Below are 15169 nucleotides of genomic sequence, written 5' to 3' on the forward strand. Positions count from 1 at the left end.
TGAATTTGGTTTCATCTTTTCTTTCTTTATTTGAATTGTTGTTGGACAAACTTTCAATCCTAATCAATCATGGAAATGGTCTAATCGTAATCCTCTTTGTAAGCATGGTTAATTGCTAGTTTGATTATGGTGAAAACGCCAAACACAAAGCAGGACAAAATGGCAACCAAAAGGATTAAAGGTATAAATCCAATGAGCGTATCGGAAGTTGAACAGCTTTTTTTACCTTGAAAAGAGCAGGTTGACTGTTGCTTTGAATGGTTATTTTCATAGGTTGGTGAGTTTGATGAATATGTTGATCTATTGTTGTGATCATCGTTTCTTTCACCATAATCATCATCAGCAATGATTCGCCTTTTTATTTCAAAATCATCTCCTTTGACAGACGAGTATGATGAGGATGATGTTGATGAGGTTAGATGAGCTTTTGAGGATGAATTTGTAACAATGCGTTGGTGAATCCCTTTAGACTCATTCTTGATCTTCATCACTATTGACTGGCAATCACAAATCAATGATTTCAACAGATTTACAACAACAATTTAGATGACAATTTAATTGACTAATGAAAGAAATCACAAATAACAAAAATGGTTCTCTTGGTGTTTCAATGACTTCACTTCTGATGATGGATTCAGGTATTTAGTATAGTTGCGCAAGTTCGCCTATTGATTGCTTGAAAAAATGAACAAGGATGAGGATAAAGATGCTGAAGAAGGCTGAGGATGCTCCGATGATATTGTTTAATACAGAAGATTGTTTTAAACTTTGGCTACTGATGGCTTTAATAACAGGTTAATCAGCTCATCCACTTGTATTAGCCATTACTTGTCATTGGAAAATTGTCAAGGATTGAAACCAAATTAACCTGATTTTAATCTCTTTTCAGCTCCTTTTGTTGTTTCATTGTGAATAGCTTAGTTTTAGTTTTACAATGAGCTTGTCGATTCAATTGTAAGCTTTTGCAAAAATTCATAGCCACAAAAATAGGTTAGTTTCATCTGTGACTGTTTACGGTTTGGGTTTAAATGTTTCACCAGTTTTTGACAGAATGAACATTAAAGTTGATGATTTTTGTTATAAACATGTTAATTGCTGCGAGTCCATGGAAAGGAAAAGATCAAGATGGAAACCTGTCTGGCCCAAGGTAAATTGTATTGATTGTTTTGATTGTTGTTATTTTTTGTATCTAATGTCTTCATGCTTTGGCCGAAGGAACGTCCACCAAAAGAACCAAAAGTCCTATCAAGAGTTGAATTTTCTCGATTACAGCCATCAACGGGAATTTAATCAGCTAAATATTACATTGAAACCCTTTTCCACCAGCTCATTGAATTGTTGCGATCCATTTGAAAGTTGACTTGAGTATGAAAAATGTAACAAGTCGGTTGAAAATAAAAACAGTTTATCCATAATAAAATGTTTTGCTTCTTATTGTGTTCAGCTTTAATTCAACCTTTTCATAGGTGTTTGTCAAAAGGATGTGAACTCCGCAAAAAGACAACAATTGATAGTAAATCATAAATGTGATCAATCTTTAAATTGTCTTATTCTCTTGGAAAGAAATCGGCAAGGAGAAGGATTCCAACTTATCCAAGAAAAACATCAAGGTCTTTGAAAATTAGCACAGCTAAGTTAAATCGTAACTTGAGACTGATGATGACAATCTAGATTTGATGAGCAAATGTTAACTCTTTTGTAGTTATAACAGCATTACAGATGAAAAGAGTAACTGGCTGATGATTAAGAAATTGGTGGAAGATGAATAACAGCCGTAATCAATTTTATTTTCAAACTGTGACTCGCCTGAGAGTCGCAATGATCCTTGACGAGTAAACAAAAGGCAATTAATTGAATAATCCATGAAATTAAAAATGTGTTTTGTCTCGGAGCCAAATAATTGTTTACATTTGTTTAGGGTAACCGTTGATTTTATTTCATTCATCATAGACTTTATCCAACTTTCAGAGCACCACCACGAGGCTTATTATATAATTAATTTCCAATGTGATTGTAGTTTACAGTTGATCAAAGGAGATATTTTAAAGCCAAAAAAATGTAAAACAGGTTAAGGTAAAGAGAACAGGAAGACATTTTCGACTTCTAAGAAATCGAAGAGATGCAACAGCTTTTGTTTTAGAATGTCTTTACAGAGATCTTGTGACACTAATCAGGTCAAATAAGCTTGATATTTCACTCTTTGAGTTCAATAATGTTTTTATCGTTTGCCTTTGAAGATCCATAAAAATGGTTGAAACATTTCTTCATAAATCTGTGGATAAATCAAAGAAAAAATTCAAGTGAAAGAATAAGATTTAAGGCAATTTAAAGTCTCATCTATGATTATTAAATGAGTCCAATGGCTACTTTTGCTTTGCTTGAAGTAAAATAATTCCAAGTCCTTATTTTGTTTCCTAATTGTTTTTGCTTCGCTCCAGTTTAAGTTTTTCCATATTCAATTTTTGGCTTTGGTTTTAGTCAGCAAATTTAGGACAAGTATTTCCATATAATCAGCCGAACCAGATCTATATGATGTAATAAGTGTTTATCATTGCTAAGATTTAACATAGAGAAAAAGAGAGTTAACTAAAAGCTATGGATGACTTTCGGCTGCTTCTGTGATTAAAGCTTTCGCATTTGATAAATTAAGTTAGCAGAACTTACCTTTATTATACCAAATGAGGGAAAATCAAGCTATCTTGAGGAATCTTTGGGCACTCGAATCATTAAAAAATTCACCGAATCAAAATAAATAAAAAAATTGTTGTTTTTAGTTGAATTTGATTAAAATTGAAAATTTGTTTTCAAAAAAATTGTTATTGAGAGACTTGTGCTGCAGTCTTGTGGCGAGTAAAATTACTAGCGTTTTTTTAATGTTCAAACATTTTATCTTTAATATTATCAAAATTGATTAGCATTATCTACATCTGTTATTGCTATTGAACAATTTCAGTGTATTTTTACAATTGTGACATAAGTACTTCCACAACTGTGTCAATTATTACATTATTTATTACTTTGTTCTTGTTTTGCTCTAACGTACATCATATTGTAAGCAAGCATATTGCTTCCTGTGCTAACTAATTGGTTTCAGTTCATCTTTCTGGATCTTTCACCATTTAGCGACATTAGAATTGACAACAATGTTGAATCCATCTACTATTGACACCCGATTCAAGTCCTTGACTGACAAAACAGATCAATTGAACTAAACAAGACAAAGAAAGAAACTTCATTACCCATTCAGTTTTACCCATTAAAGAAGGTCAAGGTTATTGATATAATCTGATTTTTTACTTTTTAATTTGAATTCTGCATTTTCTCCGTGTTCAACTCTTTCACCAGACTTGAATGACAAACTATTCAAGGTTTTGTTCAGCTTAGAAACCAGTTAACCCATCAACTGTTCCTAAGGAAGTTTAATGAAGTTATTCCGTTTAAATGATAGATCAGCAACATCAAAATACAAATTAATCGTAATTTGATGATATCCATAAGCCAAGTGTAATTTTAACCAAATGTTTGGTTTCAGATTTGATTACAATCAACATAAGGATCATGATTTTAACATCAACAGAAAAAAGGTAAGACTTCAATTTTTGCAAATTTTTCTCATAATTTTCGCTGTTTTGAGTAGTTCCGAGACGATTTAACCAATTTATCATTAAAAATGGTAAAAATTACAGTCTTTACCTTTCGATGAAACAAATCTTTATAGATTTCGGCAATTGTCAGCTTGAGCTGTTAACAGAATCTCTGTAAACCCTTAGACTATCAAGTGACAATACATTGCGAAAATTAGTCTCAAATTAATCTCAGCTTAGAATCAATTTTATCAATGAATCGTTAAATATTTATGTTCACATCAAATTGCTACTTATAGTGAGTAAACCTTGCTTTTTAATATCGTCTCCAGTTGCTATTTGCTACTTTAGTCTGGCTTTAATGCGTACTTTACAGATAGCTACAGAAAAATGTTTTTATTTGAACAGAAATAATGATTGCTTTAAGTTTACTTTGATTTTTCTTGAGTCTAGTTTAATTTTCCGAGTATTCTTATTATTTTGTTTCATATTACTCATCATATTAATACAATTTAACTCGAATATTTCTTTTTTGCTTATATTTTGAATCACGCGCTAAATTTTCGTGTGTTTCCTTTCCCCTCTTTGCACAATAAAAAAGATTTACATTTTGTAAGATTCTTCAATTGTTTTTCTCATCACACTATAAAGTTTATCATGAATCTTAATCACCATCTTGTTTAACAACAATTGAGTTTATTTATTTGTTTATGGATTACTTCCTGGTGACCAAGGATGGTGAATCTTTACTTTGTATTACTAACTTCTTTGCTGATTTAATGTTGTGGTTCAAATACATTGGTAACTAATAGGAGCCTCTCTCTCTTGATGTGAAGAAATAAAAGGTAGAGAGAAGAGAGAGAGTGTATGTGAGAAAGACAACAATAATAAAGAAATCTACTTCAACCATCGTATAATTTTTTTAAGAACCGTGATTTGACCACTCTATGACTGTGATTCCCATTTGGCTGGTCTGATTTTTCTGGTTTTTCACGTGGTCCATTCATCTATCTGGAGCCAGTTGCACCTGGCCTTTGAAAGTCTGTCACAATACGCGACACAACACACACTTACGTGCATAAGCAAATTAGCTCTCTCTTTCTTGCCGTCAATCTAATAGGAAATGTCCTCTGCAAAAGGACAGAGTATATTGGAAAAATGGTTACAAGATATGCCAAACAGCAATCAAAGATCGGTGAAAAGAGAAAGACGAGACTGTGATGATCTGTTGGCAAGTAAAACGAGTAGCTCATCCAACCTATTCCTTAACCAGTTTCTACCATCAGTATCAGCTTTACCCTCAATACCATCATCATCATTGTCTTCTGCAGCATCAAGCTCAACAGGACCGTCAAATAATGGACTAAGAGCCCAAGATTTATCTAAACTACCTAAGGTAAATTATTGAGTTGAAAGAAAGGAGATTTACAAGTAAAACAAGATACGAAATCAGAACGCATCTCTTTAAGTGTTGAAACTCATATTTGGTTCACTTGTACGAGCTATTTTGGATCGTTCTTACTCTCATTTAACTTAAATTATGCTGTCAAGAATTCGTATCAATTAATGTCCGGAAATATCTCCTTTCTTCCAAAAATGTTTACTCTGTATTAATCTATTCCATGCTCTCTTTCTCTCTCTTACAGAAAATACCTGAAAGTGTACAAGATTTAAGTAATTGTATAGATGCTAAAAGTATTAAGGGTATATTTGGCTGGTCTACGGTTAATGATATCCCATTGCCTGTAATTCTCCGTGAAGATCAAAAATTGGTACCAGTCAGGGTAGTCGAATCAAAGGTAACGTCAATACTAGATTTTTAGATAGAACTAATACGACTTTAGATAGAACCTTTTGCTTGAAATATGATAGACCTAAATAAATAGGTGCACCATCGCCTAACAACGTTCCAGTTACTTCATTATTCAAGATTAATGAGTTTGGTCTGCAGTTTTTCTTTATAATATTACATCTTCATTTGGTTCAACTGACTAAAATTCTTTTCTATTCATTACAGGTCATTGGTAAATACAGGGAATCCTTACCATGGACAGTATTCTCTTGCATAAATGTCCGGAGTTACTACATTACGGAAAACGAGGCAAAATTACTAAATGAAATAAATGGATTCCACTGTGATTATCATTATGGCTATAGGCTATTTACCTCAAAAGACGTAGTAGTTTGTCTGTCAGATGTTGTAACTCTTAGTAAATTTTTGGAGCAAAGTGAACTAATCTTTAATCAAGGTCTTTCCAAAGCTGATGTCGATGGCCTCGGTTTTGTCAATATTTCGGGATATGTGATGTTGCCTTATATTAGCAAGAAAACTGTCTGTAATACTAAGAATAAAACATCAACTTCATCTCCGCCGCCTGAAGCCACCACTACACCACCTCCAACGCCGACTAATAGTAATAATAATAATACTTCAACAAATACTAATAATGAAAATGAATCATCAGATGAAAATGTCAGTGGTTTACAACCTAGTGAATCTAAACCGGAAGACGAGGACGATTCTAGTAATTTGGTACAAAAGTATGTCCCGGAGTCGTTGATCACCAAATTTTTTCTCTTGGTTAAAGCTGATAAAGTTGATATGACTGAATGGGATGCATCCTATTTAAAAATGTTGTATATATATGCAGGTATCGACCACTGTCAGATTCCTCCAAATGATAAACTGTGTTTACTTAGTGAACTTAAATGGGATTCGCCTCTGTGTCCATTGCAAATAGAAGAGTGTGATCCTAGAGCGGGTCAAAATTACCCTCCACCTAAAAACTATCTTACCTCATCTTTTTCACACCGTGGAGCTGAAAGGGTAGCCATGGACCTGGATTCTCATCTCAATCACCATCTTCACTTACATTCTCATTTGAACCCGCATCCTCATGCTCACTCTCATACCCATTCTCATTCCCATTCTCAACCTGTTCTTCAACCTCATCATCAGACCCGATCTGTGTTTTCGATGCAGAACTCAAGTAAACAAAATACCAACAACCATCATAACAACCATAGCCATTCTCATAACTCCCACCACCATCAAACACTCAACTCTAGCAATTGTATCAATCATAATCAATCTTGGCATCTTTCTTCGGCCAATCGTAAAATATCCAGATTATAGATTGTAATAAATTTAAAATTCAAGCTAATTACAAACGTTGAAATTCAAAACGGTACACAAATATTTTATTTCATTCAATCTAATATATATTTGCTTTTGCACGTGTGGCTGTTTCTTTATTTTCGTCTTCTAGAGTTTAAATAGAAAGAGCATGGTTTGATTTCGGGCGAAATGCGAGTTCAAAATAGAAAAGGCAAAACAACGCAAATTTAATATGCTTTATCATTGATGATGAAATTCATCAGATGTATTTCTCACGGTGAACAGTCTTAATAATTTACTAATAGGTGCCTTGTTTATTTAAGCTACAGGTTTCCATAATTAAGAAATGTGATTAAAGCTGATAAGAAAATAATTTTACTTTAATAGATAAATAAACAAACAGTGACTGGTTTTAACTGCTCGTTTATTAAACTTGAAAGAATCATAATTCTGAAAGCCGATTTACTATTTGGTCTTTGTGTATTTTGCCCAATCACCGATTGTTAGTTCGATGACTTAAATATTGATAAAATGAAATTCGATAGAACAATTGGTTGATAATCAAAATGTTTTAATATTTTAATCCGAATATTGACATTACTGAAAATTTAACTTAGTCGCTTAAGAGCCAAACGCTTATCTCTTTCTTCAGCAACAGTCAGACGGATACCACGACCCTTAGGAAGTGAGATGTATGGCTTAGAGCCCTTTCCAATAACGAAGATATAATTCAACCTGCAAAGACAAAGATAACAATTAAAATTTGAGCCAAAAGACGTATGAAATTATTTTAAATCATTTTTTCAGTAAGACTAATCAAACTATCATAGAGTTCAAGATTTAGGACAAAAGCTCATCATCTATTAGAAATATGACTAGGAAAGGGAAAGGGTAATAAAAAAATTACCGAGTGGCGAAACTGTGTCCATGAGAATCCTTGACATGAACAATGTCAAAACTACCAGGATGTCTCTCCCTAGAAGTGATGGTACCAATTCGACCTAAATTGTGTCCTCCAGTAACCATGCATAAATTACCAGTTTCGAACTTCAAGAAATCCAAGATTTTACCAGTAGCGATATCAATTCTAACAGAGTCATTGGGCTTGATCAAAGGATCAGGGTATCGAATGGTTCGTGCATCGTGTGTAACAATGAATGGAACTCCTTTAGGTCCAGTTTGAACTCTCTTAACCTTACATAATTTGTACTGAAGAAGAAACGGAAGAGTGAATAAGACACGTGGTTATAACAAGCATTTATGATAACTTACAGTAGCCTCTTCGGGTCTAATCCTGTGGAGTGTGAATCGACCCTTAACATCGTAGAGAATCCTGTAGAAGTCCTTAGTACGATCAATGGTCAAAACATCTAAAAAGAAAGAAAAAAATTAGCATTGTATCTCAAATGGGTAATTCCCAAAGATAATTGACAAAGTACACAACGAGAGACCTTATTGAGAGTCATTTCTTTATGCCTTATTTTGAACGATTAACAAATAAAAGGTTGTTAAACGTCTTCGATGAAAGGCTCTCAAGTTAAAATTAAATAGATAATTACCCATGAATCCAGCTGGATAGTTGGTATCAGTCCTAACTTTACCATCAACTTTGATTGTACGCTGCATAACAATCTTGGTAACTTCAGCGTTGGTTAAAGCGAATTTGAGTCGATTTCGTAAAATGATTACGAGAGGGATAGATTCTCGTAGTTTGTGAGGTCCAGTAGATGGACGAGGGGCGAACACACCACCTAATTTGTCTAACATCCATGATTTAGGAGCTGCTAACCGCTTCAAGTGCTTCTTCAAGCCACGAGCCTGTAGTTAAAAGGAAAGAATATAAATAAGAAATGATGATTAAAAGAATTTGAATAATAAGAAATTAGAAGAGAAGTAAGGTTTATAATCTAAGAATAAAATTAACTCACCATGATTAAACAATTAAATTACTATGAACAATTAGTAACCAACTAAATGAACCGGCCAGATAGATATAAAATTTGCTGCAATAACCAGGAAACGGAAGAGTCAATGCTATAGTTTAAATGTACTTACCTGAAGATGGCAGCACATTTGATATTTTTAGTAGCTATAAGGCGGTAAATACAATAATATCCATGCTGAAGTCTCGTTGTCTGAAGTTCAGACTCTGAACTCACAACTTATCAAAAATATAATTAGAGTGCTTCTATGCAATTAATCTTCACAATTTGATTTTTTGCTTGAAAAATTAATTAATAACTAGACTTTCAGTGAATCGAAGATTTTAAATTATATTCTTCTTGTTGGCTAATGATTAATGCACTTTTTACATCTGACTGTAGTTTATTCTCGTAGTTAATATTGATTAATTACTTGCTTGCCATAATCAGATATATTTATTTTCTGTCAATCAGAATTTCTAATTTTCAGATTGACAAGTAAATTTCGATTCAAAATGCCATTAATCGATTAATGAAAAGAGAAATAGTTGCAAAATCTAATCAAATTCACTTCCCTGCTGAAACAAATGAGTGAGAAATGATAATTGTTCTGAACCCGAAAGGTTGATTGTAATGCTACACTAACCGAACAGCTGTAAATATTCGGATTAATCTAATCAGATTTAATCAACTTGATTCAAGTTAAAATCGCTGTTACACAATTCAATGCATGATGTCTCCAAGGCAACAACAGCTGTTTTTTAACTACAGACCATGCTGAGTGATTAATTTAATTTTTCATTGTTTACTATTAGAATTAACAATGTTTATATTCAAAAACTTCACTCATAGAAATTGTAAATTGAGTTATACAAAGTGTTTACGTTTATATACACAAGGTCCTGGTGAAAAATGGGTATGTAGCTCAAAAACTATTAATATTGACAGTCTATCATTGTTATGATTTCTAAAAATTGATTTTATTTCTTTTTAGCTGAACCTGCGAAATAAAAAGTTTCCGAAAGATTACGCTCTTCAACATTTTGATTCGTTCTATCCAAATGTCTACGCAGAAAAATGGCTTTCAAGTAGAATAGCCATGCATTGGCCAAATAAATATGTTGCTGTAGTCAATCCTTTCGTTAAAGATCCTGATGAAATTGGTGCTTCTTTTCTCATAAATGGTGCTACCGAATTGAGCCACTTTTACAGCAAATATAAAAAACACTACGAAAGGCAAAAGCTTCGTAAAAAAATGCTAGAGGATAAAAAGTAAGTCATCTTGAACCTCAATCGTTTCATCTGGTATATATTTCAAGTTTTTGTTTATATTTCTAGGGCAGCTAAACTTGACCAAATAGCCAAAGAAAGAGGAGTTGATGTATCTGAAATCGAAACAGACATCGAAGTATCTGATATCAGTGACGCAGAACTTGATGGAAACCTTTCAGCCATCAGTGATCCTGAGAATATTCTTGAGATGTTCCAAACCGACATTGAATCACTGAAAGATAAAGAAGGATTCATGGAAAATTTATCCAGCAATATTGATCTGAACGATTTTATACCTTCAACTGAAATGAGATATGAAGAAAATGTCACCGATAAAGATACTTATTATCGTTTTTATGACACTAGTCGTGAAGTTAATGTAGAAAGAGTTGAAGCTCCGGAATTGGAATTTCCAGAAACGCCTAAAATCTTCAGCTTTCCAAGACAATCATTAGAAAGTTTCCCGAGTCCAGATGAAACAGATTATCAAGGAATGATGGAATACTTCCTCATTGATGCTGCAGCTGTATTACCCGTGTTAGCATTAGATATTCAGGTTAATGATCGTGTCGCTGATTTGTGTGCTGCTCCTGGAGGTAAAACTTTGCTGATGCTGTCAACTCTTCGCCCATCATTTTTATTCGCCTGTGACCCATCAAATGAATTTTTCCCTTTATTAGAACAAAAAGTTAAAGAATTTTTTCCCAAATCAGATGCTTTAGCATCCACTTATCATTTGGAGCATTGCGCTGCTGAGGATATTGATTTAGAGAGTGTTTTTGATAAAGTTTTGGTTGATGTTCCCTCTACAAATGACAGACTAGCTATACAAGACAATCATGATAATCTTTTCAAATCATCTAACCTTTCAGACAGAATTGAATTACCGAACAAACAAAAATCAATTTTACTCAGAGGATTGCAATTATTGAAACCCGGAGGTTCATTGGTTTATACAACAAATACTTTATCACCGATTCAGAATGATGGTGTAATTCACATGTCATTGCATGAAATGTCGGAAACATCAGACATGGTATTCAATATTATGGAATTGAAAGAAGCACTCAGACCCTTGCGAGGTCTTTATCGTTTTCATACATTCAATTATGGAATTCAAGTTTTACCGTCTATAATCAACAACTGTGGACCTATTTATATTTGTAAAATAAAAAGAGTTAAATAATTAAAGTCTTTATTATAATTGTTTCTTTGTAGTCTTCATCTACTCATCACATCTTAAAAGTAAAAAGAAAAATGCTTAAAAGCCCCGATTCAAGAATAAATCAGTTGTGACTTGTAATAGCAATTGTTAGTTGTATTGTAGTTAATTGTAATGTAATTTCAAATATTCTAATCCATTTATTCTCAAAAAATTATCTTGATTTAATGAAATTTCACTCGATTTGCACCTCTTTAAACAACATCAGAGATTTATGTTAGTCATTTAAGAAATTAAATTGCATTCAATGCTCTTATCCGTTGAAAAATACTGTGTTTGAATGAATCAATTTTTGACTCTGAATTGTTTTTGAATTTAATTTAATTTAATATTCTGTGTAATCGAAAAATAAACAATTGTAGAATGAAACATCAAATTATCAAGAATAACTATTGAGTTTGCTTAATTGAGCTAAAAATTGAGCTGAGATTCGGAATGTACTCAATGTAGACATTTAACGAGACCCATTATCAAATTGATTGAGAAGGTCGACAACAGCAGTTATGGATGACCGATGGTGGATATTAACTCCAGCTGCAGCAGCATCCTTTCCAACTTCAAATAGCTTATCCCAAATTGATTTATCCAGGAATTGATGGCATTGATCAAGATTTTTATACTTTCCACAAGCATAGTCAATGGCTTCAGTAACCTGTAAACGATGAGCAGAGTTAAGTAAAAAGAAAGCTCAAAGTTGAACCGAAATATAGTTAAGATTGAATTATAAATTACTTACGGTTGATTCTAGAACTTCATCAAGGAACTCCTTTGTTCCTGAACCAGTGATTGGATGACAAACCTCTTCAATCTTCGCACCAAAGCAATCATGAGCTTGATGAAAAGCACAACAAGCAGCCACTGTTTGATCCTCCTTTTTAACATTACCAGTAATCCATTCAAGTTGACCAATGAAGTTATTTTTACATTGAACAATTGGTCCAAGCTTATCTTTGTGACGAAGACATTCAGCATGTTTCAAGAATTCTATCAAGATACAAGACATGATTAGAAACCAGAAAATGATTGATTAACAGTTGAATGCTTACGAGCTCGCCCTTCTGGTTTGTCACATCGGTGTTTCAATTCCTTCCTTAAATCATGACCAAACATTCCAAATAGCGTCTTTGGGAATGGCTTTAAGCATTTCTTGTTGAAATCACGAATACAGTCAAGATTGGTGAACATTTTCCTATCATTAATCACACAAATTAATCACTGTTTTCTTCGATTCCTTTCTCATGTAAACTTACGAGCAATGGTCTTTCATTTCATCGTCATTACTTGGAATCGGTATTTCCTTGTCATCAATCATAGACAAGTGAAGACCACAGTTGTCGAGTATTTCTTCAGCTTGTTGACATTCATCGGCATAAGTTGTCATAAAAACTATTGAAAAGTTGAGATTGAAAAAAGTTAATAAATCACAGAATAGAGTTAATTTTGATGTTCTTACCCGTTGATAAAAGCACAACAATTGATAGTAAAGAAACCATTTTAACTTGAAACTCTTGAATCTATTGGAAGTGATCAATACGAAGACAGAAATCACAATGAATTTTGATTGTTGCGATCGGTTAATTTATACTGGTTTATGGTGATGCGATGTTTGGTTTAATTTAAATTATAGTTGTTACTTCATGGTGATCAATGGTTGATGGGCTTGATTGAGTTTTACCATGAGTAAAAGCAATAGATTCATTTGTTTATATTTTAATACCAATCACAATGGTAATGACGGGTATTTTTCCTGCTATAAAAATTTAAAATTGATAAAAGAATCCAAAATGATTTAATAATTCAAAGACTTCTTCAGTAGTTAATTAAAATTACCTTTAAGATCATAAAGAGAGAAACATTTGACAACAATGGCTAATTACCCTTGAATAATAAGGGAATCCCAGTTGATTAACTTTGAATACTTTGATTTGGGTCGATAATTGGTTTAAATTGAGGTTACAGTAATGTTTAGCAATAACAACTTCATTATTAGACTGATTTAGCATCAAAAGTGCAAAGATAATTTATTAATAAAACCATTGTTTTTAGTTAAATCAATAAGAATCACAGTAAATTAGATGTTATGAAGCCACACACCTGATAATAATGAATATTTGCGAATCAAACATTTACCCTTTATTAACTGTTAGACGAACGGGAATTTGAGTTAAAAAATTCAGATCTTTAATGAAAGATTATTGTGATTAGAGAAAGTACAAAAATGAAAGTAAAAATGGAGTTAATTGTGGAAGATCTTGTGAATATTAGAAAATGATTAAATTATTGTTAAAATTGTCATCTTGGCAGCAAAAAGTGTAACCAGCTGAGATACTTTTCAGTTAACCTTTTTTATGTGCTTTCAAAAACTGACGACTGTTGCATTTGTAAAGCTTATTGATTTTTGTGATATCAGTGGCACTCAATCCTCGTCTTTGTCCTATTGTAACACCATCCTTAAGTGGACTAATTGTGGCACCAAAGCCTTTAGCGAAAGCATGACTTCCATAATGCATTACACTTCCATAGTCATATGGTTCACCAAGATGGGTTATTTCACGTAAGCTCAATTTAGCAAAATTGTATTCCATTCCTGAAAGAAATAACAAAATCTTTAATCTTAACCAACAATCTTTTTTTTTCTTCATTTGCTTACCTCTTTCAATATTGTCCCAGTTGATTTTAACATAACTGTCTCGATCAGCGCGACTTTGTTCATGCCAAAATCCTGTTGCATGCATCAATTCATGTTCAACAATACCCGAGTAAACACACCCGCGACCCAATAATACTGGCTGCATCCGTCCAACTCGACCAACTAATGAAGCACAACCAAGTCCAGGATAAATGTAAATGTAATCAGTGTCATCATTGGTTCGAGGTTCAAATTTAATACAAGTGCTGTTATGGTAGGTTGCCATTGCTCTAGCAATCACTGCTCTATCACGTTCAGAAAATTTACGGGACAATACATAAGGAATCCGTCCTTTAGGCCATACGTTGCTTCCTTCCAATACTGCGTTTCTTTCGCTCTACCAGATCAACAACAAATAACACACAATTAAACATGACCAATATTTTGAAAGATTTGTCAATTAAAGGGACAATTAACTTCCTTCTAGTCATTGCCTAACTCTCATTGTTTTACAAAATGCGACATAAGAATTAAAGAGAAGGAAAAGGTTTACTAATTACAAGAGATGGACTCAAATCTGTTGAAATTGTTTAAATTATAATTATTTCACCGTCTTATTAATTTTAACCATTCACCATCAAAAGGCAAGTAAACAAACCTCAAAACCTTCGATATTTGTTTGGGTCAAGTCCAACATTTGCGGGGTTTTACTCTATTCATGAATATTGGTTGAATTTAATTTCAATGTTTTAATACTTACGAGATCTTCGACAATATCACCTTCAAAATACTCGGATGAATATAAAATGCTATCGTTTCCAACGATGTCATGTTCAGAAAGTATTGATCCTTTTTCAAAATCAGCATCAGTCAATGGATAAATTGTGTCTTGTTTAATTTCATTTGAATAAAATTCCTAACAACAAAATTGATTACTTTGATTGTTTTACATTTACTATTTTGTTATTTTACTTACAGGGTCGTAAATGAATCCATGTTTTTGATCCCTGGCTAATTGATAGCGTTTAATGATCAAGTCTTCATTATCGGCACTATTGTCATTCACTAAATCATTTTCAAAATTTCCATCACTATAACGTATAACTCTGGCTGAAGCAATCAAAACCAGTGAAAAACAAAATAAATACATAAACATTGTTGACATTTGATGATTTTGATGATGATGATCTGTTACAACTAGGAGGACAAGAGAACGACTGAGATACAGTTTGGCTATTGAATATCTATTTATCATCTCCCGACTCGACTCATTCAATCATTAACCCGCATCATGATTCAACAAGTCAATCATTTTGATCATCATCTTGTAGACCTAAACAATATGAACCTTGATCTTCGCACGATAATTTTCATGGTTAACTAAAATTACATATGCTCAAGTTAGGCTACATAAGTTAATTT

General features: G+C 32.9%; 5 protein-coding genes and 2 long non-coding RNA genes across 9 annotated transcripts; 3 read left to right on the plus strand and 4 right to left on the minus strand.

Moving 5' to 3' along the window:
- Positions 1-4: 4 nt before the first annotated feature.
- LOC112539487 (uncharacterized) lies at positions 5-2850 on the minus strand. Its single transcript, XR_003083347.2, has 3 exons — positions 2665-2850; positions 2368-2554; positions 5-2272 (listed from the first exon to the last, which is right to left on the minus strand). It is a non-coding gene; the product is annotated as an uncharacterized LOC112539487 (long non-coding RNA).
- An 18-nt stretch (positions 2851-2868) lies between these two features.
- LOC107367975 (uncharacterized) lies at positions 2869-6770 on the plus strand. 3 transcript variants are annotated; one of them, XM_015935752.3, is made up of 5 exons: positions 2875-3584; positions 4319-4429; positions 4512-4980; positions 5231-5383; positions 5602-6770. In XM_015935752.3, the coding sequence occupies exons 3-5, from the start codon at positions 4708-4710 to the stop codon at positions 6718-6720; spliced, it is 1545 nt and encodes a 514-aa protein (XP_015791238.1). In that variant the 5' UTR covers positions 2875-3584; positions 4319-4429; positions 4512-4707; the 3' UTR covers positions 6721-6770. The 3 variants fall into 3 exon arrangements, with proteins under 3 accessions (XP_015791236.1, XP_015791238.1, XP_015791237.1); XM_015935750.3 differs by having other exon boundaries at positions 2869-3584; positions 4319-4980; XM_015935751.3 differs by lacking the exon at positions 2875-3584 and having other exon boundaries at positions 4220-4429.
- Positions 6771-7256: 486 nt separating this feature from the next.
- RpS4 (ribosomal protein S4) lies at positions 7257-8665 on the minus strand. Its single transcript, XM_015935768.3, has 5 exons — positions 8631-8665; positions 8262-8520; positions 7975-8072; positions 7610-7911; positions 7257-7437 (listed from the first exon to the last, which is right to left on the minus strand). The coding sequence occupies exons 1-5, from the start codon at positions 8631-8633 to the stop codon at positions 7311-7313; spliced, it is 789 nt and encodes a 262-aa protein (XP_015791254.1). The 5' UTR covers positions 8634-8665; the 3' UTR covers positions 7257-7310.
- Positions 8666-9395: 730 nt separating this feature from the next.
- Positions 9396-11105, plus strand: l(2)10685 (5-methylcytosine rRNA methyltransferase l(2)10685). The gene is made up of 3 exons (XM_015935771.3): positions 9396-9540; positions 9619-9896; positions 9963-11105. The coding sequence occupies exons 1-3, from the start codon at positions 9448-9450 to the stop codon at positions 11080-11082; spliced, it is 1491 nt and encodes a 496-aa protein (XP_015791257.2). The 5' UTR covers positions 9396-9447; the 3' UTR covers positions 11083-11105.
- Positions 11106-11421: 316 nt separating this feature from the next.
- Positions 11422-12659, minus strand: LOC107367812 (uncharacterized). The gene is made up of 5 exons (XM_015935558.3): positions 12572-12659; positions 12369-12504; positions 12165-12307; positions 11855-12102; positions 11422-11770 (listed from the first exon to the last, which is right to left on the minus strand). Exons 1-5 carry the CDS (start codon positions 12609-12611, stop codon positions 11573-11575), a joined length of 765 nt encoding a protein of 254 aa, XP_015791044.1. The 5' UTR covers positions 12612-12659; the 3' UTR covers positions 11422-11572.
- A 617-nt stretch (positions 12660-13276) lies between these two features.
- Positions 13277-14956, minus strand: LOC107367973 (hatching enzyme 1.2). Its single transcript, XM_015935746.3, has 4 exons — positions 14724-14956; positions 14508-14663; positions 13769-14144; positions 13277-13705 (listed from the first exon to the last, which is right to left on the minus strand). Exons 1-4 carry the CDS (start codon positions 14910-14912, stop codon positions 13455-13457), a joined length of 972 nt encoding a protein of 323 aa, XP_015791232.2. The 5' UTR covers positions 14913-14956; the 3' UTR covers positions 13277-13454.
- Positions 13534-14680, plus strand: LOC149093809 (uncharacterized). The gene is made up of 2 exons (XR_016198336.1): positions 13534-13672; positions 13789-14680. It is a non-coding gene; the product is annotated as an uncharacterized LOC149093809 (long non-coding RNA).
- Positions 14957-15169: the final 213 nt, after the last annotated feature.

The sequence above is a fragment of the Tetranychus urticae genome, chromosome 2, assembly GCF_039701765.1.
Source record: "Tetranychus urticae isolate SD_2017Ah chromosome 2, NJAU_TeUrti_SD_1.0, whole genome shotgun sequence".
Lineage (NCBI taxonomy): Eukaryota > Metazoa > Arthropoda > Arachnida > Trombidiformes > Tetranychidae > Tetranychus > Tetranychus urticae.

Coding starts and splice junctions, on each gene's coding strand:
- LOC107367975 (XM_015935750.3), top strand. CDS start 4,708: ATGTCCTCTGCAAAAGGACAGAGTATATTGGAAAAATGGTTACAAGAT. Junction 4,981..5,230: donor ATTTATCTAAACTACCTAAG/GTAAATTATTGA, acceptor TCTCTCTTACAG/AAAATACCTGAAAGTGTACA. Junction 5,384..5,601: donor TCAGGGTAGTCGAATCAAAG/GTAACGTCAATA, acceptor TATTCATTACAG/GTCATTGGTAAATACAGGGA.
- RpS4 (XM_015935768.3), bottom strand. Junction 7,912..7,974: donor TTAGACCCGAAGAGGCTACT/GTAAGTTATCAT, acceptor TTTCTTCTTCAG/TACAAATTATGTAAGGTTAA. Junction 7,438..7,609: donor GGACACAGTTTCGCCACTCG/GTAATTTTTTTA, acceptor TTGTCTTTGCAG/GTTGAATTATATCTTCGTTA.
- LOC107367812 (XM_015935558.3), bottom strand. CDS start 12,611: ATGGTTTCTTTACTATCAATTGTTGTGCTTTTATCAACGG. Junction 12,505..12,571: donor TGTTGTGCTTTTATCAACGG/GTAAGAACATCA, acceptor ACTTTTCAATAG/TTTTTATGACAACTTATGCC. Junction 11,771..11,854: donor ATGAAGTTCTAGAATCAACC/GTAAGTAATTTA, acceptor CATCGTTTACAG/GTTACTGAAGCCATTGACTA.
- LOC107367973 (XM_015935746.3), bottom strand. CDS start 14,912: ATGTCAACAATGTTTATGTATTTATTTTGTTTTTCACTGGTTTTGATT. Junction 14,664..14,723: donor ATGGATTCATTTACGACCCT/GTAAGTAAAATA, acceptor TTTTGTTGTTAG/GAATTTTATTCAAATGAAAT. Junction 13,706..13,768: donor CTGGGACAATATTGAAAGAG/GTAAGCAAATGA, acceptor TATTTCTTTCAG/GAATGGAATACAATTTTGCT.